The 24,589-nt window shown below is 49.7% G+C and overlaps 1 protein-coding gene across 4 annotated transcripts in view; it reads right to left on the reverse strand.

The window, feature by feature from the left end:
- The window catches only part of PRRC2B (proline rich coiled-coil 2B), a 657,801-nt gene that overhangs the window by 389,459 nt on the left and 243,753 nt on the right, over positions 1–24,589 (reverse strand). For all 4 annotated transcript variants that reach the window (XM_086924792.1, XM_086924791.1, XM_086924790.1 and 1 more), the window contains exons 10-11: positions 21,154–21,244; positions 7,771–10,711 (exon numbers count right to left, since the gene is read on the reverse strand). In XM_086924792.1, coding sequence (XP_086780918.1) covers positions 7,771–10,711; positions 21,154–21,244 — 3,032 coding nt within the window. The remainder of the gene's footprint in view (positions 1–7,770; positions 10,712–21,153; positions 21,245–24,589) is intronic.

Below are 24,589 nucleotides of genomic sequence, written 5' to 3' on the forward strand. Positions count from 1 at the left end.
GTCCTCACAGGAGGCTGATTCTGTGATCCAAGAGGAGACTGTCCTGGAAGAGCTTGAACCTGATCAGGTTGAGTTTCTGGGGACAGGGGGACCCTCAAGGGCAGATCTGGGGCAGGCTCAATTAACTTGCCCTTCTCCTGAACACCTCAGACAGCAGGCTGCTGCTGAGGCTGCTGGGGATGCTCAAGGTACCCATAGTGTATTGAGATGATGGGCTCCTTTATTCAGAGGCTAGAGACCCCAAGCCTGGTGCTGCCAGGAGGGTGGTCATACCTCTGCAATTTAGGAGCTTCCTTCTAACCTTGGCACATGATATTCCTCTAGCAGGACACTTAGGCCAGAACAAGACTTGGGACAGGCTTGTCCCTCACTTTCACTGGCCTCACAGGTCAGAAGATACCAAGGAGTTTTGTCGCTCCTGTGTCACCTGCCAAGCCAGTGGCAAATCAGGTGGCACCACAAAGGCCCCCCTTATACCACTACCTGTAGTGGGTGTACCCTTTGAGAGAGTGGGGATATACATTGTTGGACCAATGGACCCCCAAACAGCATCTGGGCACAGATTTATACTGGTGGTAGTAGATCATGCCACCAGGTATCCAGAGGCAATTCCCCAGAGGACCACAACAGCTCCTGTTGTGGCAAGGGCCCTACTTGGAGTTTTCTCCAGAGTGGGCTTTCCAAAGGAGGTTCTTTCAGACAGAGGTACAAACTTCATGTGTGGATATCTAAAAGCAATGTGGAAAGAGTGTGGTGTTAACTACAAGTTCACTACACCCTACCATCCACAGTGCAATGGGCTTGTTGAAAGATTCAACAAGACCCTAAAAGGGATAATAGGGTTACCTGAAAAGCTTAGGCGAAGATGGGACATCCTTTTACCCTGCCTTCTCTTTGCTTACAGAGAGGTCCCACAAAAGGGGGTTGGCTACAGCCCTTTTGAGCGTTTGTTTGGGCATCCTGTAAGGGGTCCCTTGTGTCTTGTGAAGGATGGGAGTTCACTCAAAAAACCTAAACTTGACATAGTGGACTATGCACTTAGTCTCCGGTCCAGGATGGCTGAATACATGGAGAAAGCTTTCATAAACCTTGAGGCCAGTCAAGAACTCCAAAAAGCTTGGCATGACCAAAAGGCTGTGCTGACTGAGTACCAGCCAGGACAGAAGGTGTGGGTGTTTGAGCCAGTGGCCCCAGCAGCTCTCCAAGACAAATGGTCTGGACCCTACACCATAATTGAGAAAAAGGGAGCGGTCACCCACTTGATGGACCGTAGCACCCCTAGGAGCCCCCACAGGGTGCTCCATGTAAACAGATTGAAAGCATTTGTGGACAAGGCAGACATGGGCTTGCTTATGGCTACAGATGGGGAGCAAGAGGAAGAGAGTGACCCTCTCCCAGACTTGTTATCCCATAACCCTGATGATGGTTCAGTTGATTGTGTGACCTTAGCTTGGCAGCCTCACAGACCAGCAGCAACAGGACTGCAGACAAGTTCTACAGTCTTTCAGACACATGTACTCATGGACACCTAGTCAGACTAACTGGTGCACCCATGAGGTGGACACTGGTGACAGTCTGCCTGTGAAGAGTAAGATCTACAGGCAACCTGACCATGTCAGGGACTGTATAAAGACTGAGGTGCAGAAAATGCTTGAGCTTGGAGTGATTGAGCCATCAGAGAGCCCCTGGGCCAGCCCAGTAGTCCTTGTGCCAAATCCTCACACCAAAGATGGGAAGAGAGAAATGAGGTTTTGTGTGGACTATAGAGGTCTCAATGCTGTCACCAGGACAGATGCTCACCCCATTCCAAGAGCAGATGAGCTCATTGATAGATTGGCTTCTGCCAAGTTTCTGAGCACATTTGATTTGACAGCTGGTTATTGGCAAATCAGGTTAGCTGAGGAGTCCAAGGCCAAAACAGCATTCTCAAACCCTGGAGGTCATTATCAATTTGTGGTAATGCCCTTTGGATTGAAGAATGCACCTGCCACTTTCCAAAGGTTGGTGAACCAAGTCTTTTCTGGGTTGGATGACTTGTGCAGCTTATCTAGATTATATTGCTGTCTTCAGCTCCACCTGGGAGGATCACCTGATCCACCTGAAGAAGGTTTTAGAGGCCCTGCAGAAGGCAGGCGTAACTATCAAGGCAACAAAGTGCCAGATAGGGCAGAGCAAGGTTGCGTACCTGGGCCACCTGGTAGGTGGGGGTCAGGTTCAACCACTGGAGAGTAAGATCCAGACCATACAGGACTGGGCTCCTCCACCCTCCCAGACACAGGTCAGAGCTTTCTTGGGCCTGACTGGGTATTACAGTAAATTTGTAAAGAATGATGGGTCCATTGTGACGCCATTAAATGATCTGACATCCAAGAAGATGCCAAAGAAGGTTCAGTGGACAGTTAGCTGTCAAAAGGCATTTGATGACCTGAAGAAGGCCATGTGCTCTGCAACTATCCTAAAGAGTCCCGACTACTCCATAGAGTTCATTGTCCAAACAGATGCTTCTGAGTTGGGGGTGGGTGCTGTGCTTTCACAACTTAATGTAGATGGTCAAGACCAGCCCATTGCTTTCATTAGCAGAAGGCTGACCCCTAGAGAGAAACGTTGGTCAGCCATTGAGAGGGAGGCCTTTGCTGTGGTTTGGGCCATGACGAAGTTGAGACCATACTTGTTTGGCACTCACTTCAGAATTCAGACAGACCATAAGCCCTCTTATGGCTAAATCAGATGAAGGGTGAAAATTCCAAACTGCTCACGTGGTCCATTTCCCTACAGGGGATGGACTTTACAGTAGAGCACAGACCAGGGACTGACCATTGCAATGCAGATGGTCTCTGCATGTATTTCCACTTAGAACATGTACTTTAGGTACATTACCAATTGGACATTGGGTCACCTTATCAGCCCCTGTACAGTGTACTATAGGTACCCAGGGCATAGGTGCATCCAAGGCCTACCAGGGGCTGCAGCATATCTTTTGCCACCCCTGGCTGGCTATCCAATCTGACACAACTGGCTGATCACTCAGCTGAGGCAAGGTGGTGTAATCACCCCTTGCTTAGATATAGTATACCTATATCTAAACCTATATATGGACACATATGCACCTATAAGCCACTCCTATGGCAGGCCTTAACAATCCTGGAGGCAGAGTGCTTGGTTTTATGTGAGATGGTGCTCTAGCATGAGCTGAGCCTGTCTGCAGCTTTCGGGACCCACTCCCTTAGCTGTTCTGGGATATTGCCATACCATATACTCTATAATCCTCGCGGTTACTTGCTAACTTTGATTTGGCTTTATTAAAACATTTCGTGTAAGGTGTCATACGCTTAGAAATACTACCCCCCCTCACCAGTTCTGGCGATGGGGGTAGCATTCCACCCTTCTAGAGGGAGAAGACCTGTTACTTTGCTTAAATGTGGTTAAATCTAATCAGAGCCTCAGCATCACAAAATGGATGCTGCTGCCACAGACAAGTCTGGCCTCCTGCTGCTGACCGAAACTCCGGCAGGGGAGGCCTGGACAAATGGTATCCTGTCACAGGGAGGTGTTGCACCACCCCAGACAGGAGATAGTGGATTGGGGCAGGGAGGGCTGAATGAAACTAGACACTGCCTGGGGCGCACAAGGCGTCCCATGCATAGCCCAGTTCAAACCGGTGCTGGGGCACTCCAGCCCCAGCTTTGGCGCAAAACTGGACAATGGGAAAGGGGTGTAACCACCCACTTCCTGGGTCCCACCCACAGGAGGGACCTAGCAGGTGATCCAGCCCCTTGATTTGGAATAAAGGTAGGAGCTGTGCCAATGCAAACTAGATCATCCTGACTGAAACTTTGAAACGAAACTCTGGACCCTTCGACATCCTACTCAACGTAGAAGACTGAAGAATCTCCCTTGTGGTCAAGGAGTGGCACCATCAGCGCATCAAGACTTCCTTTGCCGTTGCTCCTGCCGGAGCTCGAACGACAGAGACCGACCAGACCTGGACTCCCAGACTTCCAACAGCCCGATCCACAGCCCTAGCAAAGCTTAGAGACGTGGGACCGGCCATCTTGAAAAGTCGACGAAGTGCTTCCTGTGCAGCTCCCGAGGCTCTCTCGACGCAGTGCTTCGGGAATTTGAGAAGCCCCTGCCCCGAGCAGCCTGTGCTCCAAAGATCACCTCTCCACACTCAGAGTGCTGCTTGGGGCCCTTTTACACTTTTCCTGCTCGACGCGTTGTCCTGTCGCTTGCCCGTTGGCTAGTGGCCTCTGTGACTACGAACCATCGAAACTACACTGCTGGTCTGGTTGCTCCAGACTGGCCCCAGCTCCCCTGAAAAGGAGCCATCGATCTGACCTTCCCGGTCCGATCAAGAAGACATCTTAGAGTCCAGCGTGGGTTGCCTTTGCCAAGGCTTGGTGACTCCGATTAGAGTACAGACACCGCCGAAAGCAAGAGCCTTTGTGGGACAACTCTTGTTCACCAGCTGGTCATCCTCGATCCTTCCTGGTCCACGTGGCAGCGGAGACAAACGACTCGACAGCACCTGATCGCAACCCAACATTGCCTGGTTCCGTCCTGGTTCCATCCTGGTCACTGGCTAGTGACCTAGACTCTGTCCCCTCTGCTTTCAGGTACTCTTCATCTTTGATCCACCCTTGGATCCAACCGGACTCTTCTCTCCTTGCCGCCTGCAACATCTTTTCCTCCACGCTCCATAGAACTTCACGACGAAACCCGACACACTTTGGCACCTATGCACCCGCTTCCTGTGGGTGAGGTAACGATATAACTCCGGTGCTCCTATAGTAGTTTACACCTCTAGTGTCCTAGTTTTAAGTGGCTAAGTTCTAGTCCAGTCGGAAGGCTCCGAAACCTATAACTTTCTGATTTTTACGCACCATTGACTTGTATGGTAAAAGCTGTTGACTATAGACACTGCACCCGCATCCTGTGGGCCTCCTATGTCCTAACCTTCGTTAGTCCAGAGTAGGCCAGGCGATTCCCAAGGCCCTAGGCCTGTTCATTGTTCGTGACGTGGTACTTACACCACTTTCTTAATATATGGTTTAAGTGGCCACCCGGCCTATCTATAATTGTGTAGCTTACTGTATGTTATACTGTGTTCTTTGTTTAACGCTTGTGCTTCTGTGCTCAAAGAGTATAGGGGATTAATCTAGAAATAAATACATATATTTTGTAATATATAACTTGTGTGGTGTCCTTTCATTTGGTATCTAAAAGGATTGCATATGGTAAAACATTTTGCAGTGCCCACCATCGAGAAGATGGTGGGACTTATTCAATCAGAGCTAGGGCTATGCCTCCCTCCCAAAGGAGGGGCGCATAAAAGTGGAGGCAGACACCCCAGGAAAGGAACAAATTGGTCCCTACCCGTTACTCTCCTGCAATGCCCCAACATCTAGTATTTAGGTGGCTCCCCCAGACTCAGAAATCAGATTTACTACCTACGTAGACCCCAACTAACTTGGGCCCAGCCTCACAGGCCCGTCTGCAGCCCTCAAAGACCCTGCTGAAGAAAAGCAACTTGCCTCGCACACCAGAAACCGTCAGAACACTGGGAAGACTGCCTGCCTTCCAAAAAAAGACTTCTAACCCCCCCATGAACAGCGAACTTGTCCAGTAGAATAAAACTGCAAAGAAAAAAAACTCTGCCTTGAGGTCCCACAAACCAGTCTGTGGACCCACCTCTGAACGAGACGCTCATGGCCCCAGCCCAAGTGGCCTACCTGTCCTGAGAAGGTTCCCCAGTCGACCGTGAGATGACCCTTGCCGGACTCGACTGCAGCTTTCTCTTGCCGACTCCCCATGACCGCGATCTGCCCAGTAAGCTGTTTCCCAGAGGCCAAAGGTCACCACTGCACCGAAGCCCCTGGCCCTTGAGGAGCTTGGCCAACTGTCCCGACGTCACATAACATCTCTACTTACCTGGGCAGATGTGGGTTTTCTTCATCCAGCCTCCTGGCTGGAGCCTGCAGTCATTGTTCAAAACAAATCTCCTCACTTGAATAGCATTCAGCACCCAACACTGTTGGCGCTCTATACCCGGCTGCCCCGGTGTTTCTTTGGGAGCAAGTTCAGTGCTCCCTTATACCCCCTCCGTGCTTACTTTAAATGCAGAAGATCGACCCCTGACCCCGCTTTACTCACCTGTAAGCAGCCCATCTTCGATCACGCCCAGTCTCTATTGGTTAACATAGGGCGTCAGACCACAACTGACCACTGCAACCGACCACCCGTGCGGCAGGTGGTGCACCTTATGTCCCAACTTAAACCTTGCCTGGTCTGACCTTAAACACCAAAGATTTAATTTGTAAGTGATTAACTTACCTCAGAAACTACATTCTTGTTTTCCTCTCATAGGACAACACTGCTTAACTGAAAAATGCATTGTGTCCACTTTTTAAAGTCTAAAGTATTTTTCCTGAAAAGTGTACTTACCTTTTTGGGAACATCTTGGTCTTAAAATAAATCTTGAAAGAAGCTGATTTTCCTAAAATTGGTAGGGGATCGCCTCTGAGGCGAGTATCCGTGTTTAACATTGCTCTGTGTTGAGCCCAATGCTTCTCGCCCACTACCTCAAATTCAGCACTTTGGGCTTACATTGAGACCTGTACACTTCTGGGGAACCTTTGGACTCTGCACGATATAACCACTTAGTGGTATACCATATACAGAGCCAGCTACCAACCCTGCGCACATCTCTTCTGGCGCAGATGACACGGACGAACCCACGCGGATCTACAAGACGCCACCTACCAGCATGCAGGGGTACTGCTCGCAAAATATTTCTGGATCTAATCTAACACCTGGGGAAAATTCTAAGGTAAGGAATATGCAGCTAGTTGTCTCCATCAGATGCGCTAGCCTAAATTGTGTGTCAGTGCAGACCCTACTCGCATGAGTCTTCGTGCATGGCAGCGAGGTGCCAGGGACTTATTTTTCACCCTCAGACTCTGGGTCTGGATCAGAGAAGGACGCCTCCAAGCTGGGTGACAACTGGAGGGGCCTGGCATCCCAGGACTAGCCTCTAACACGAAGCTGTGGTCCCTGAAGCTGCCAGGATGTCTAACTTTTGCCTCAGCCTATGTGCGCACATACGCCTGTGTCAATACAGAAGAGACTTCTCCAGGCAGGTGAGACAGTCCTCACATATGGTGTGTTCAGGAGAGAGACATGCAATGCACAGCGCATGGTGGTTTGTCCATGGGAATTTAGAGTGGAATAGGGGGCAGCACTGGCAGGGTGTCCTTTACATTACAGTGCATGCATTCTTCATGACTAACTCTTCAAAGTGAGGGGCATAAGAGCCTACGAGAGGACCAGAGGCCCTTGTGGTCTGGCATCAGTGGGAGGCCAGAATCTGTGGAACACTGCTTGGAGAACGAAGTTGAAGACCTGTCACAGAGCCAGGTTTGTTTAATTGATACAGGAATTGAAACAATTGGGTCTGAACGAAAGTGATGCAAGTCAGGAAAAACTGAGCCCTGCTGGTACATGTCCAAACCAGATGATGGAACAACCTAGCATGGAGTCTATGAGCAATACCAACTAAGGGAGGAGTCACTACACCTCAGGACTTAAGATTTCTTTGAAGAAAAACATCTTGCAAATGTCTGAGCTCAACACAAGATGGCAGGAGTATGCAGACAAGTGTATTTACAAGCAATGCATGCTACACATCAGCAGAACATTCTCAAATTAATACAGCTCTAATCATGCCATTCAAAGAAACATCTGTTTAAAAGTCGTGCAAGGCAAGCTTACCTGCGGCTCAGTGGGAGCTGGCCAGCTGGTTGGCTTGCGGGCAGCCTGCAGAGTTGGTTCTTGGTTCTTGCGCTGTGATGGAGGCAATGTGGTTGAATTGGCCCAGCTGCGTCCTTCCTCTGAGAGGAGTCTAACATCATGCCCAGCACGCATTTCTGGGACAAGTCTTGTATCTGAGCCGAGAAGGCCATCTGATGCAAGCTGTGCATTAGAGCAGAGATGGGCATCTGTATCCAGTCTAGTGTCCTTAGCGAGATGGGCATCCTGGGTAACATGCGTATCTGGAGCAAGGCAGGCAGAGACACCCCGAGCTTCTGTGGCAAGGCGGACATCAGAAACCGGTCTGGTTTCAGGGGCAAGGCGGGTATCAGGGGACAGCCGGGCTTCAGTAAAAAGGAGAGAATCTGAGACAAGATGAGCCTCTGGACTCATCCGTACATCAGAGACAATTCGTGCATCTGGGCAGAGTCTCCCATCTGATGCCACTCGAACATCAGATACAAGTCTAGAATCGGAGGCAAGTCGCCCATCAGGGCTAAGACGGGCATCACAGAGCAGACGTGGGTCAGGAGCACGACGAGCATCTGAAACCACTCTTATATCAGAGATGTGTCGCACATCCTGGTTGAGGTGAGCGCCAGAAGCAAGTCGTGTATCCTGGTTGAGGTGAGCGCCAGAAGCAAGTCGTGTATCCTGGCTGAGGCGAGCTTCCGAAGAAAGTAGAGTATCTATGTTAAGGTGGCATTCAGCAGCAAGGCGCCCATCCTGCCCAAAGCGGCCTTCAGCGGCAAGGCGCCCATCCTGCCCAAGGCGGCCTTCAGCGGCAAGACGCCCATCCTGCCCAAGGCGGCCTTCAGCGGCAAGACGCCCATCCTGCCCAAGGCGGCCTTCAGCGGCAAGACGCCCATCCTGCCCAAGGCGGCCTTCAGCGGCAAGACGCCCATCCTGCCCAAGGCGGCCTTCAGCGGCAAGACGCCCATCCTGCCCAAGGCGGCCTTCAGCGGCAAGACGCCCATCTTGCCCAAGGCGGCCTTCAGCGGCAAGACGCCCATCCTGCCCAAGGCGGCCTTCAGCGGCAAGACGCCCATCCTGCCCAAGGCGGCCTTCAGCGGCAAGACGCCCATCCTGCCCAAGGCGGCCTTCAGCGGCAAGACGCCCATCCTGCCCAAGGCGGCCTTCAGCGGCAAGACGCCCATCCTGCCCAAGGCGGCCTTCAGAGGCAAGTTGCGCATCCTGCCCAAGGCGGCCTTCATAGGCAAGTCGTGCATCCTGCCCAAGGCGGCCTTCAGAGGCAAGTCGTGCATCCTGCTCAGGGCGGCCTTCAGAGCCAAGCCGTGCATCCGGGACAAGGCGGCCTTCAGAGCCAAGCCGCGCATCCGGGACAAGGCGGCCTTCAGAGCCAAGCCGCGCATCCGGGACAAGGCGGCCTTCAGAGCCAAGCCGCGCATCCGGGACAAGGCGGCCTTCAGAGCCAAGCCGCGCATCCGGGACAAGGCGGCCTTCAGAGCCAAGCCGCGCATCCGGGACAAGGCGGCCTTCAGAGCCAAGCCGCGCATCCGGGACAAGGCGGCCTTCAGAGCCAAGCCGCGCATCCGAGACAGGTCGGCCTTCAGAGCCAAGCCGTGCATCCGAGACAGGGCGGCCTTCAGAGCCAAGCCGTGCATCCGAGACAGGGCGGCCTTCAGAGCCAAGCCGTGCATCCGAGACAGGGCGGCCTTCAGAACCAAGCCGTGCATCCGAGACAGGGCGGCCTTCAGAACCAAGCCGTGCATCCGAGACAGGGCGGCCTTCAGAACCAAGCCGTGCATCCGAGACAGGGCGGCCTTCAGAACCAAGCCGTGCATCCGAGACAGGGTGGCCTTCAGAACCAAGCCGTGCATCCGAGACAGGGCGGCCTTCAGAACCAAACCGGGCATCCGAGACAGGACGGCCTTCAGAACCAAGCCGTGCATCCGGGAAAAGGAGGCCTTCAGAGCCAAGTCGTGCATCCTGGCCAAGACGGCCTTCAGAGCCAAGTCGTGCATCCTGGCCAAGACGGCCTTCAGAGCCAAGTCGTGCATCCTGGCCAAGACGGCTTTCAGAGCCAAGTCGTGCATCCTGGCCAAGACGGCTTTCAGAGCCAAGTCGTGCATCCTGGCCAAGACGGCCTTCAGAGCCAAGTCGTGCATCCTGGCCAAGACGGCCTTCAGAGCCAAGTCGTGCATCCTGGCCAAGACGGACTTCAGAGCCAAGTCGTGCATCCTGGCCAAGACGGCCTTCAGAGCCAAGTCGTGCATCCTGGCCAAGTCGTGCATCCTGGCCAAGGCGGCCTTCAGGGCCATGTCGTGCATCCTGGCCAAGGCGGCCTTCAGAGCCAAGTCGTGCATCCTGGCCAAGACGGCCTTCAGAGCCAAGTCGCGCATCCTGGCCAAGGCGGCCTTCAGAGCCAAGTCGCGCATCCTGGCCAAGGCGGCCTTCAGAGCCAAGTCGAGCATCCTGGCCAAGGCGGCCTTCAGAGCCAAGTCGAGCATCCTGGCCAAGGCGGCCTTCAGAGCCAAGTCGCGCATCCTGGCCAAGGCGGCCTTCAGTGCCAAGTCTCGCATCCAGGCCGCGGCGGCATTCAGAGGCAAGTCGTGCATCCTGGCTGCGGCGGCCTTCAGAGGTAAGTCGTGCATCCTGGCCACGGCGGCCTTCAGAGGCAAGTCGTGCATCAGAACGAAGACGGGCATCTGAGCTAAGACGGCCTATTGAGACAAGTCTTGAGTCAGAGCTGAGGCGAACATCGGATGCCAGTCGTACATCCTGACTAAGGCGGGCATCTGAGGCAAGACGTGTATCAGGGTTCAGTCTGCTTTCAGAGACGAGTCGTAAATTAGACAACACATGTGTTTCAAGACCAAGTCGTGTCTCGATTTCTGCAGACCTTGGTGGCACTGGCAAGCCTCTGCAATCCCAGCCGTTCCTGTAAACAAATGAAAACATTTAAACCTCAAGAACCACAAAGTTATGCATTTGCAACATCTTAAACAATCATAATATCTATGTTCATGAGGACTTAGACAACAGTATTCTGAAAGAACAGACTAACTACTGCAGAAACTCCGAGCATACTGTCAATTTCAGACAAGGATTTTGCAGAAGACCGAGAAAAATGTTGTAGCAACATGCTAGATCTTTGTAGTCAAGGGAAAAAGTAAGCCATTGTGGAAATTCAGAGAAGGGCAATTTTGCACTGCGCCCTTAACAAGCACTGGAAAAGGCAATGGGGGCTGTGGTAGCTGCCAGGCTTTTGGCTTAACCAATGCTTGCTTTATTTTGCAATGGTTTTGCTAAGCTTTGCTGGCGAAGCTGCCAGGTTTCAATCATTAAAAAAAAGCTGGCTAAAGAGTGGGTGTCCATGTGAAAGGGCAGAATACAGTAACAGAATGTAGCTAGCCAATGGCTGCAGCAGAATGACTTGCTGCACATGCTGCGGAGGGCAGAAGGAAGACATGAATTACAGACCAATGGATGAAAAGAGCCAATTGAAAGACTCTGTGCATAAGTAAAATCAAAGGTGTAAATGCCAGACCAAAATATTTTCGCTTTTTTTTTTTTTAATACAAAAAACAAAAAAGCAGCAATTGCATTATAGGTTTCCCGCAGCTGGTGCGAATAGGACAGTAAATTGCCAAACAGTATAATTGCCCGGGACCCTCTTCGCTGTCTGTACTTGTATAAAAGTGGATCTAGGAAAGGAAAGGAGAGAAAAAAAGTAGGAATAAGTGAATGAGAAGGAAAGAGCAGGCATCCAAGCTATACCGTTTTGGTTTGGTAAAGCGGCCGACTAGGCCAAATTAGTCATTTGCCCTTTAGGTATTGGGTCGTCCACTCTGGGTGCTAAGTGGTCGGTTTTTTCAAGGTGGTTCGTGTGGTACCAGGGCCTTGTCCAGAGCTTCCCATAGGCTCCTGGATGAGGTTTTCCAGGGTGAGTACTGTAGCGCCAGGTTGCCCGCTCCTCTGAGGTGGATGACCCAGTTGAGCCAGCCTTTGTATGAGGTCTTAGAGGTTTCTTTCCAGTTCGTTAGGACCAGTTTTGACTGCCGCTGTCAGGAGAAGGTCGATTAGCTCCCTCTCTCCCTCCGATTGGAGGTTGGTGCGTATGAAGGCCGAGATTAGCGAGGTAAAGTCTCTTAGAATCTTGCAGTTGAATGCGTTATCTTTCTTTCTTTGAATTTGTAGTGCGCATCAGCTACTCAAAAAGGGTTTCCAGGCGCCAGGACAGAGACAGAGCAGAAAAGCATGAGTGAAAAGAAAATTACGGATTGAATAACCAGGTCTTCAGGGAACTGCGGAAATGGAAGTAGTTCGATTCTTTGCGGATGGAAGAAGGGAGAGCATTCCAGAGAGTAGGACCGAGATTTGAAATAGAGCGGCCGCCCATCCTAGCAAGTTTGAATCTGAATCTATGAAGTTGAAGACTCTGCACCAGAAGTCCCCGAGTGTTGAGCAATGGAATATGAGGTGTTCTAGGTCCCCTTTCTCTGTGTCGCAGTTCCAGCAGTCTGGACTGTCTCTGATGCCTAGTGTGTGTAGCCGGTCTGGGGTCAAGAATGTTTTATGGAGCAACTAGTGTTTGGTTTGGGCTAGAACTGGGGTGATCTTGTTTCGGGTGGCTGAGAGCCACACCCTCAAGTCAAGTCAAGTCAATAGATTTATATAGCGCGCTACATACCCAGAGGGTCTCAAGGCGCTTGAAGAAGGGTGGGGAGTTACTTGTCAAATATCCATGTTTTTAGTTGCTTTCTGAATGCTAGGTGGTTCTGAGTAAGGCGAAGGTGAGTGGGAAGTGAGTTCCAAGTTTTAGCTGCTAGGTAGGAGAAGGATCTACCTCCCATGGTGGTTTTGTTGATGCGAGGTACAGTGGCAAGGGCTTGGTTGGAGGATCGTAGCTGGCGGGAGGGGGTGTAGAAGGATAGTCGTGTGTTGAGGCATTCGGGTCCTATTTCGTAGAGTGCTTTGTGTGCGTGGGTTAGGAGCCGGAAAGTAATCCTCTTATTGACGGGGAGCCAGTGGAGGTTTTTCAGGTGATCAGAGATGTGTTCTTTACGCGGGATGTCTAATATGAGCCTGGCTGAGGCGTTCTGGATGCGTTGTAGTTTTTTCTGGAGTTTTGCGGTGATGCCGGCGTAGAGGGTGTTTCCGTAGTCCAGACGGCTCGTGACCAGAGCGTGGGTGACTGTTTTTCTAGTTTCGGTAGGGATCCAGCGAAATGTTTTTTTGAGCATGCGAAGAATGTTGAAGCAAGATGAAGAAACGGCGTTGACTTGTCTGTTCATCGAGAGTGAGGCATCCAGGAGGACGCCCAGGTTCCGTGCGTGGTCCGTCGGGATGGGTGCTTTTCCAAGGGCCTCTGGCCACCAAGAGTCGTCCCAGGCGGAGGGGGAGGTACCTAAGATGAGGACTTCTGTTTTGTCTAAGTTCAGTTTCAGACGGCTGTGCTTCATCCATTCGGCTACTTCTTTCATTCCTTCGTGTAGGTTGGTTTTGGCCGTGTTAGGGTCTCTGGTGAGTGATAGGATCAGTTGAGTGTCGTCGGCGTAGGAGATGATGTTGAGGTTATGTTGGCGTGCGATGGCCGCGAGGGGGCTCATGTAAACGTTGAAGAGGGTGGGACTGAGTGAGGACCCTTGGGGTACGCCGCAGATGACTTCAGTGGCCTCTGATTTGAATGGTGGAAGGCGGACTCTCTGCGTTCTTCCGGAGAGGAACGAGGTGATCCATTCCAGTGCTTTTCCTTGGATTCCGATGTTTTTGAGGCGCTGTAGAAGGGTGCTATGGCAGACCGTGTCGAAGGCTGCGGAGAGGTCGAGGAGGATGAGGGCGACTGTGTCTCCATTGTCCAGTAGAGTTCGAATGTCGTCTGTTGCTGCGATGAGGGCGGTTTCGGTGCTGTGCTTGGCTCGGAAGCCGGATTGTGAAGAGTCGAGGGATTTGTTGGTTTCGAGGAATGCGGCAAGCTAGTTGTTGATAGCTTTCTCAATGACTTTGGCCGGGAATGGAAGGAGTGAGATAGGGCGATAGTTTTTGAGTTCGGTGGGGTCAGCTGTGGGTTTCTTCAGGAGGGCGCTGAGTTCGGCATGTTTCCAGCTTTCCGGGAAGGTTGCGGAGTTGAGGGAGCAGTTGATGACATCTCGGAGGTGCGGTGCAATAATGGAGTCTGCTTTGTTAAAGATGTGGTGAGGGCAAGGGTCTGTGGGGGATCCTGAATGGATAGAGTTCATCAGACGGATGGTGTCCTCAGTGGAGATTGGCTTCCAGTCATTGAGGGTGTTCAGGGGGGGGTGGGGGTCCTGCAGTGGATTGGGTGGGTTGGTCTCCGGGTTGGTTGTCGAAGCTGTTGTGGAAGTCTGCAATTTTGTTGTGGAAGAATGAGGCTAGGGAGTCGCAGAGGGCTTGAGAGGGGGTGATGTCGTTGGAGTTGGCTGAGGGGTTGGTAAATTCCTTGACGATGTTGAATAGTTCCTTGCTGTTGTGGGCGTTGTTATCTAGACGGTCCTTGAAGGCTGTTTTCTTGGCGTTTCGGATTAGTTGGTGGTGTATGCGGGTGGCGTTTTTGAAGGCGTCTTTGGTGCTGGTGGTTGGGTCTTTTTTCCAGGCCTTCGAGGGAGCGACAGAGTTTCTTGGATTTCTTAAGGTCATCGTTGAACCAGGAGGCCTTCTTGCTGCCTAGTTTTATTTGTCGTTTTTTCAGTGGTGCTAGGATGTCGGCGCTGTTGGATAACCATTGGGTGAGGTTGGTGGCTGCTTGATCTGGGTTTGAGGAGTGGGCGGGGGGGGGGTTTTGAAGAAGCGATGAGGAGATCTGGTCGATGGTGATTTTGTTCCAGTTTCTTTGCAGAGTGGGATGGTGGTGGTTGTTGGATGTGGGCTTGTTGTAGGTGAAGTGAACGCAGCTGTGGTCAGTCCAAAGGAGAGCTGTGGTGTGGCTGAAGGAGACATGTTTGCTGGAGGTGAAGATAGGGTCGAGTGTGTGACCTGCGATGTGGGTGGAGGTAGAGACAAGTTGTTTAAGTCCGAGGTTTGCGAGGTTGTCCAAAAGGGTGGTGGTGTTGCGGTCGTTGTTCTTTTCAAGGTGAAAGTTGAGGTCTCCCAAAAGGATGTAATCCTCGGAGGGGAGCGCGTGTGGAGTGATGAAGTCCGTGATGTCTTCACTAAATTGTGCGCGGGGTCCTGGTGGCCTGTAAAGGAGGGTGCCTCTGAGTGTGGTCTTGGGGTCGATGTGGATCTGGAAGTGAAGGTGTTCAGAGTTGGCGAGATTGACGTCCGAGCTGGTTGAGATGCGGATGGATTTCTTATGGACGATAGCGATGCCTCCTCCTGTTTGGCCGGTACGGTCCTTGAGAATGATCTTATAGCCTTCCGGGATGGCAATGGTGATGTCTGGGGCTGATGAGGCGTTCATCCATGTTTCTGTTAGGAAGGCGATGTCCGGAGAGATGGTGTCGAGTAGATTCCAGAGGTCGATGGCGTGTCTGTGGACCAAGCGGGTGTTGAGCAGGATGCATTGTAGGTGGTTGGGATCGGAGATCTGTTGTGTGTTCGTAGATGAGGAGTTGTTGTTGGTGCCGTCGAACTTGCAGGAGTAGCAGGAAAAGGGTCCATGGGTGTGTCCAGGAGCGGCTTGGACGCAGATGGGGGAGCGGCCAGGGTTAAGGGCTAGGAGGGTGGTGGCATCGTACGTAATGCGGGAGGGCTGGGCAATGCGAGGGCCAGGGGGTCTGGCGCTGGGCGCGGTCCAGGCACGGATGGGCGTAGACGGGCTTACCTTTGGCGCACCTTAGGCGCGAATGGGGCGCGGTCGCTGCGCGTAGACGCTGCACACAGATGTTCCTGTCATAAATGGTGGTGAGGGGGGGAGGGGCGAGGGCGGGTCAGCTGGGAAGGCAGGAGCGGGGTGGAGACTAGGGCAGGTCGATCAACAACAACACAACAACAAAATGGCCGGCGGCCTTACGGGATCGATCAGCTGGACTGTGCCTGCTGAAATCAATTGTGTCCTCTGTGACACACAGCGCAGCAAAGCGGCAAATGAACTGTGATGTCAGGCAGGTAGCAGCGGCCGGGGCAAGCAGCAGAGCGGCGCTAAACAGATTAAGTGATTCCAAAGCAGTAATTAAATGCGCACAGATATCAGCAATAGCGCGATTCAGATGAGTCCGGCACTTTCAAGCAGCAGTGTACAAGTGGCTATAGCAAGCAGCGGAGCTGCAAAATGATACTCAGCTGAGAGGCAAGGCGGGTCAGGGAGCAGCGTGGGGAGCGTCCGTGTCCGCAGGGAGCAGAACGGTCACCCTCTTCCATTCCGGTTCGTCAAGTGGTGGGTGTGTGTGTTTGTCCCAGTATTCCATTGTCTTCTCGTTAAGGTTCGACCTTTGTGGCCGGATCGTTTTGTAAATTTGTGAGGCTTGGTGAACTGTTATGTTTGCTACGTACTGGAAGATTGATGGTCGGGTGTCCGCTAATTTTGAGTTTGATAGGGCTGCTTTAAGCTTTAGGAATCTATACAAGTCCAGTTCCTCTAGTTGGTGAGCTGCTTTAAGTTCGGCGAATGTGAGCGGGGATGAGCCCCTTTCTATCCATGCCTCAAATTGGAGGGTTTTCCCTTTGTATCTGATCCTGGTATTAGCCCAAAGGGCTTCTGACTTGGTCCCCTTGATGCCGGTCTCCATTTTCCTGTCGAGCCTTAGGAGCGCTGCCTTAGTGTTTTTCAGTATTGTGTTGGATGCGTGTGGGTGTGCATTCATTGTTAGTACGGCTAGTGGGTTCGGGTTGTTAAATGCCATGCCCTGGCTCCTTTCTCAACAAATGACACTTCTAGGTCACCCTCACCTGAACCCTCCCCTGACACACTCCTGTCCCCTGTCCCCACTCTAGCTCCCTTTCACACCTATTTCCAACTCTCCTCCACCTCCCAGAGACTAACACCACCCCACACGACACTCCCTCCCCCCCCCCCCTTAATGACACACCCTCCTCCCCTGTGCCGGTTATACCCACTTCTCTGGAAACATCCCCCCCCTTCTCCACTAACCCACTCCTCCAATTTCCCATATCCCATAATTACCATCCAATATCCCATAATGACAATCCACATCCAACACCCTATCACCTCCCTAACACCACCCCACCCCTTTTAAACCATCCCCTTATGACCGTTTCCCCAAAGGTCATGACCCCCCCTCCTCTAACCGCTCACCCATCCACTACGCCAATACCACATCCCCCTTCACACCTCACATGCTCCCCTCACCTCCCCCCCTTCCCCATCACCCCCCTCCAAGCCATTGCATGTCATTCCCATCCCTCCCTCCCAACACCGGGCCATACTATCCTCCCCTGCCCCCTCAGGGATCCAGAGTATGCATAAGTTTCCCCTGCGATTCCTGGCTTTCAACTCTGCTGTTTGTGCAGGTAGGTCGTCGCTTATGCTACGGTCTTCACTTCTTTTCTTGTGCTGTGGACTGAGTCTTCTGAGTCATTGATTCGTTGTTCCGCCGCTGTCAGCCTAATGTTTACTGAGTTCAGGTCTGCTCTTACCGCTGCAATTTCACTTTTATTAACTTAGGTGAATTTAGGGCCTGAACTGGATTTCATAAAGTACCCAAAGGAGAGTCCTTGAGAAGGGTCATCTTTTCACACTGCCTAGCACTGCCAGTCTTGCCTCTGACAAATCAGTGCAAGCTTCCTCCGCCATGTAACCTCAGGCTACGATATTAAACACGCTCAAAAAGGTCACTGAGAACAATTCTTGCTCTACATGCTTTCTCACTCTGCAGAGGACCAGCTGTGGATGAATTATGACCCAATCGTAACAAGGTTTTGGAGATTTATATTTTTGGGTAAAAAATAATTTGTGATACAGTTCTGCAAACAGGATTTTATTTGAAATGAAATCATTCTGAGCTAGTGAAATAAGAAGCGTGGTCAAAGACAGCTACAGAAAGCATTCCAGATCACTGAACAAATGGGAAATACTCTTTAGACCAAAGAGACATAGCCCACATATGCTCCACACAGCAAATGTGAGGAATCCACAAGACCCTGTTGGAAGCCTTCCTTTACTAATACAGGACAATGGAAAAGGAAAAGTTACTTGTAACTAAAGTCTGAGTTCGTAAACAAATTATTTTCATCTGCGTGCAGGAACATTTTCATTATTGAAAACCCATAGGTAGATGCATTTTAGGACTCATTTGTAGCCAAACAGAAATGTGTTTAGTGAGATTTAATAAATAGCAGCAGCTTAAAGGAGGCTTAACACTGTTTGAGAGGCAATAGTCTAGCACATCCAAGAACTAGTATTGTTAAATATATAGCATTAGTGCAATTGAGCAAGATGCTAAGTGAGAAACTTCTTCAAACTGTGGCACAGGAAATGAAAGCAGAGTATTTCCAGAAGGTTAATGTTCTTTAAGCAGAGATCTTGAGGTTTTGGGTTGAAAAAAAGTCTGACCTGCATTTACGAGAAATATTCTGTAGAGCTTTACAAAATCAGCATTATAATTTTAAACTGGGGTCTTTGCAGGCGTTTCCTAGGGTATGCAAAGTACCTTGGCAAGAGTTTCGCAGAATTTGTAGTTTCTTGATTTTGTTTTTTTAATTTATTTGATTTTTCTGATAAAAGAGTTGCACACAAACCTTGACATTACAGCTGTTTAGGGTCATTAAATTTCCAATACATATTTTGCAGAATGTTTTGCTATGCACTCAGTGAATCCACCTTCTGGAGAGTTCCAGTGTCTGCCATCCACCAATGCACAAAGAGTACATTTTAAAGATGTAGTAACAATGTTCCCCTGTGACCATTCTGCTAATTTTCTTGTTGTAGATGCACAAAAACAGCCGCACACTCACTAGTGCACAACAATTACGTTGTGCTGGGATCTGGAGAACCCACACATGCCCATATATTCCTGGTCCATATACTGTTTGCTAACTGCCAGTCAAGGCCAGCATTTGGCTGGGGATTTCAATCAATCAGTGAGTTGTTGTAGAGGTCTTCGCGATTATTTTAACATTTCAAAATTCTGCCTGCTTATCTTTAGGGTAGTGTTCAAGAGGTTTACCTAATCCTTTGGACTTGAAATTATTGGCACTGTACCAGCACAAGTATTTGACTCATTAAGGTACACAGACTTTTCTGCCTTTCCTGTTTTGGTATCTCCCCTTCCTTACAGGATTTTTCTAGCTTAGAGCTTTGATGCCTTTTGGTTCAATGCGCTATTACAAATCCAAATTACAAACCAATCACTAGTTCTGGGTACAGGCTGCTCTCCAAGGTCTTCACAACCCTATATTATACAATAGACCGGATATCACTGAATATTCGGGCCGTTTTAGGTGCCCCTCAAGCATATTCCAGTAGGGCCACCAGGAATAACAGGGCCTAGTCAACCTCTCTATTCTAGTAAAGAGTTCATAATCTTGATTCCCATGCTTCCCCACTGCAGAGCAAAGCCATGAGAGGTTATACAGTACGTTTTATAGTGAAAGCATCTCAATTTAACTTGAAAAGGTATCATGTTAAGACCAGTTGAGGTGTTGAGTCTGAGGATGAAATATAAAACGCATAAGCCTATGGCAGCTATTCAGGGATAATCCCTCCATTATAGAGATGGCAGTAGTACCAGATTCTTTCAGATATCTTTGCTCCTCTGTTGGTTCTCATCTATTCCTGGCATTAAAAACTTTTTTAATTTATGGTTATGAGTTCCATTAACGCAGGTGGCTCTAAAGGAAAGAAGGAATCCCTCTCCAGAAAGAAATGTCTGACTTTAAAATATATATAAAGTAAGCTGTGGCAATACACCCCGCCCCCTCCATAAATTAGTCCAATGTAATACACATGTCTACAATAAGAGTCTCCATTTATATAATGTTCAGATGTGAAAATTGTTCCTGTGCGTTGGGTTCAGACTTAACTGATAGTGGAGGGGTCCTGGCCATCGTTTTTTATAGGACTGCTCCTATCCCTAGCTCTGAGACATCAGTCTGCACAATGAACTGCTTAGAGTAATCTAGAGATTTGAGAATTGGTGACGAGCACAAAAGCCTTTCAACAACTAACTGTCCAGTTAACTTTCTTGGGTATCTTCTTAGAGGTGTGTTCTGTGGAGTTTGCCACTTTGGAACCATACCCCTTCACAAACCTCCTGTAATACCCAGTCAAGCCAAGGCAGGTCATGACTGGGTTGTTGGAGCCTTCCAGGTAAGAATTGTCGGAACCTTGCGTTGTAAGGGTTGTACTAGGCCTCCACCTACAAGGTGGGCCAGGTATTCAACATTTCCCGGCCCTAGCAGGCATTTAGATACTTTGATACTCAGGACTGCAGCTTGCAGGGCCTGTAAAACGTTCCCAAGGTGGACCAGCAATTTAGTCTAGATGTGCTGCATGTAGGAAGCTGGCTCTGTATATACTATACCAAAATGAAGTATAGTGTGCACAGAGTCCAGTGCAACACCAAATAGGCAGAGGTAAAAGTATATAGCACCTTACACTATTTGTGAAAACACTACATCAGCAAATGATGTCACGCTCAAAGGCTGAACTCAGACCAGTTTCATTTGCATAAAAATATTAAGTTATCTTATTTCTAGAACCAAGCCAAGCCTGGTGCAGTTGAGTGAAATAATACTTTGCAAAAACGTATGCAATGTTTTACAATTGAATGCAGGTTCAAATGCAATTGATTGAATTACAGGTAAGTCAATGTTTTGAAATTACTGTTCAGTTACTTTTCAAATGACTTTGTACGTTACTTATTGGATAACTTTTCAGATTACTTTTGCTAATCAGTGTGATATGCCTAGATATCACACGGAGACATTTCCTAGACATATGGTAAGTAAATCACTTTTAGAACATTTGCAGTTTTGTCAGTGTTCCATGCAAACCAATTCCACACTTAAAACAATTTAAGAAAAGTGGTCAATACAATCCTATGGAAGCAAATTGAGTTATCTGTTTACAGGTAAGTACAAGTTTGTGGGAGTTGGTATTCTGGGGTTAGAACCAGGGTTCCCCCAGGGTCAATGATGGTGTGGAATGAAGGTGTGGAAGTGGAAATGAAGGTGTGGACGGGGCATGTGGAGTGTAGACTGGGTGGAAGCTGGAGAGATGAGAGGGGCTCAGGTAAAGAAAATGAAAGCGGAAAGGACACAGACAACCTGAGTAGGACAGACAAAAGGAACAAAGACAAGAGTGGAAGCAGCTTGAGTGGTGAGAGTGGAGGCTAGGAAAAGGATGGGAGTGGTGAAAAATCATGAGGATGCAGTGAATGGAAATAAAATGAAGACAAGGGAGGGGCAGAGAGTGGGTAGGAGCAAAAGGATTTTTCGTGTGACCCAAATTGCAGATATTACCATTTAAGCCTCCCTTCTTTCAGTGCTTCCTCATCCTCCTCATCTTCACTGAACTTTAATTTCTCAGCGTAATCTACTTCTTCTTGAAGGCCTGAGGAAATCAAGGCAGAAAACTCAAAATGAATAAATAGATTCCATCAATGGTATTCCTCGTCTGTAAACATAAGGATAGTTATGAGATGCAATTTCCAATCCAACATAGGAAGCCAACTTATTAGAGGTAAAACCAAAGACCTTGTGCAAAACCACGTTCTCTGGCATTATTACCAAGCACTGCTTTCAATGTAAATGTTCAGGGTTTTTTTTTCCAGGGTCTGTCTCAGAAACTCTCCCCTTTATCAAATGAGAGAAGTAAGGCAGTCAGGATATTTACACATTTTCACACAATTTGGTGAAGAGCAATAAAAGTATCATGCAAAACATGCATCCAGATTACAAGTAGCCATTTGTGGCTGTAGAACAAGGCAGCTATTTACAAAGCGCAAATACTAGAATTTTACAGAATTTTATCTGGAAAAAAATGTGCTTTAAGTCACTGGAAGCTTGGATCATCATTCTTTCCAACTCCTCCTGCCCTGGCTATGGAATTACAAGCACCATCCACACAAACCTATTAGGGCGAGTACATGATGAATCTCTCAGTCTACGGGATTGTATCAGAATGTGACAGTAGCATCTAAACTTTAAAATGCATCCATTTCACATAGCAAACTCGTGGACATTCATAAAAACATCTAAACTTATTCCCGAGGAGTCCTTTCGGGCGATGAGCCTGCTGCCGCATTCTGGACTCTACAGTCTTTAGTAGACATCCGGGCAATCCAAAATGGGTGGAATCAGCGGTCCAAGCACAACTGCATCAATGGGTTAACTATTTGGAATAGGACCATATGCCAGAAATGGTAAAATCCAAAAGGTGATGGGGTGATGGGGTGATTGAAGTTTTGCAGTCCATACAAAAGATTATTTTTTAGCAACAGAAACAAATTTGATACCCACACTTTGGTGTACGTAGGGTGTCACTGGCACCTCTTCAAGAGAATTCTGCTAAGCTTAGTTTTGGGGCTTGCTCAACTGCTTTTAAGAAAACAGAGGTTGGGTCCTTTATGTTGCACATGCACTTTTTCTGAAGCAAGGAGCACATGGTTAAGTGCTCGTTTCGATTGGACAGCCATTTTTAGGTGCCGCTGGTAACGTGAGGTACTAATCCAGTTGTTGTATGACTGGACCTATTTAGTGTGGCCGTGGGGCATACGCACCTAAGGCAAGTCAGTCTGCGCCCGCCACGCCCAGGATCCCTGGCAGTCTGCGGAAGGATAGACTGTCCTATGGCCCTGTATACATATGGCACTTCGAACTATGTCTGGAAGGCTGCCAAACTGCTTTAGACCCACTGGTACACCCAATGTACTTTTTCAGCTAAGTTAGACAACTTCAGCCATTCAAAAGTAAGAGAAAATACTGACCGGAGTCACACTGCTACTTTTAAGAGTACCGTGCGAAAATGGGGTTCTATTACAGTAACCACCACACACACATTTTTTGCATGGCTTTTGGTGCAACCGTGACTGTAGATTACAGGGTCCATACTGTCCAGGTTCCCAGTACAACTGTTCTTTCCCTAAAACTAACTAAATTAGCTATTCATGACCCCTTTAAGTCCCTAGTAAATGGCTCCTGGGTACCGAGGACATGGGGACTGTAGAGTCCCCCAAGAACCCCACACCTAGGACATGCGGATTGCAGCATGCATGGCCTGGTGCAGACAAAACAAAGGTCGAAATGGCACACAGCCTGTGTGTGAGAAAGTGGCTCTATATATACTGAACTAAAGTAAGGTACAGTGTGTATAGAGGCCAAAAACTCCAGATGTATAACAGAGGTTATAGTCCGGTCTGACCTTACTCTCTAAAGTAGTAGCTTGGTCGCGCAGTAAGGCAGTACCAGAGGACAGTGTAAAGCATTTGTTGTACACACTCAGCCAACAAAAAGTTTCACACACTCAAGGACTGTACTCCAGGCCAACTGTTTTTATGTCAAAAGATATAGTTGTTTTATTTTTAGAACCAACAGGTATCAAAATATACTATATGAGAGGTCTCAGATGAGTACCTTGCATAAAGGCAATAAACTTGTGTGAGAAAGTACCATCTTTCTGGCATTGGTAGGCCCCCACTTTTTTCTGACTGCTGATGTGCTTTGACTGAGTGTGCCCTGGGCTCCTGCCAACCAGGTACCCAGGGCCTGTGTTCCTTCCCTAAAACTGTGTTGAAACTAAAACCAAATTGGCATCTCTGGCCACCTGTCAGCCCCTAGTAAAATGGTACCCTAGGTACCCAGGGTATGGTGACCAGAGGAGACACCGGAGGGCTGCAGCACTTATGTGCCACCGTCAGGGGCCCTGTACCTTGACACGCACACACTGCCTTTGCAGGCTGAGTGTCTAATTACAGAACCAAACAGAGTCAAAATGGCACACATCCCTGTGCGCCATGCCCACAGAACCCATAGCTCTGTCATACTTCAGTCACCCCTCTAGCTGGGTACCCGATGCCAGGGGTGTGGGCACAGGTGCATGAGCCCTGTGCCCCTACAGTACTCGGGCCATTCCTGGGCACATTAAGTGCAGTGATGCCATTAAGAGTATATTGTGCTGGGAGGTTGTCATTACGAACGCCACAGCACCATAATGGCTACACTGAAGACTGATAATTTTGGTATCAAACTTCTAAGCACATTAAACCCGCACTGATGCCAGTGTGGGATTTAATGTAAAATGCACCAGAGGGCATTTTAGAGATGCCCCCTGAAAACCTAACCTACAATCCAAGCCTGGGCTGAGCAGACATTTTGCTGGACCACTGGGTGGAGAGCCCACCGCTCTCCTGGGCCTGCAACCATGCACATCCTGGGCAATGTGCTAGGTCTCCTCCCCCAGGATGGGCAGGGGGAAGCTTCAAAGGCATACCGCCTCTGAGATTCTCCAGACCATTTGCTGTACCCAGCAGCTGGCCCCCACCAGTCCTGACCCCCCCACTCTGGCAGGAAGACTGGCGGGCTAAAACTACGTCAGGGGGGGGGGGGGGGGGGGGGGGTGCCAGCCTGTGCCAACCCCACCCACTAGGTGAAGCACGACCCTGGGCTACGGCCATCTTGAAGATGGGGAGCCCTGCCCAATCACAGCTAGGCTCCTGCCCCTCCTCCCACAGGAGAGGAGCAGGCCAGGGGGTGTACCCACCCGAGGACAGGGACCTATTGGTCCCTGTCCTTGCCCTACCTGTAACGCCCCTAAATTCAGTATTTACGGGCTCCCTGAATCTACCTTCCTCAGATCCCGACAAGAAAAGAAGAAAGAAGATCAAGAAGACCCGCTGTGCAGCTGCTAACAGGACAACATCAACTGACTTGGCCCCAGCCCTACCGGCCTGTCGATACT

The sequence above is a fragment of the Lissotriton vulgaris genome, chromosome 5 (assembly GCF_964263255.1).
Source record: "Lissotriton vulgaris chromosome 5, aLisVul1.2, whole genome shotgun sequence".
In the NCBI taxonomy this organism is placed as follows: domain Eukaryota; kingdom Metazoa; phylum Chordata; class Amphibia; order Caudata; family Salamandridae; genus Lissotriton; species Lissotriton vulgaris.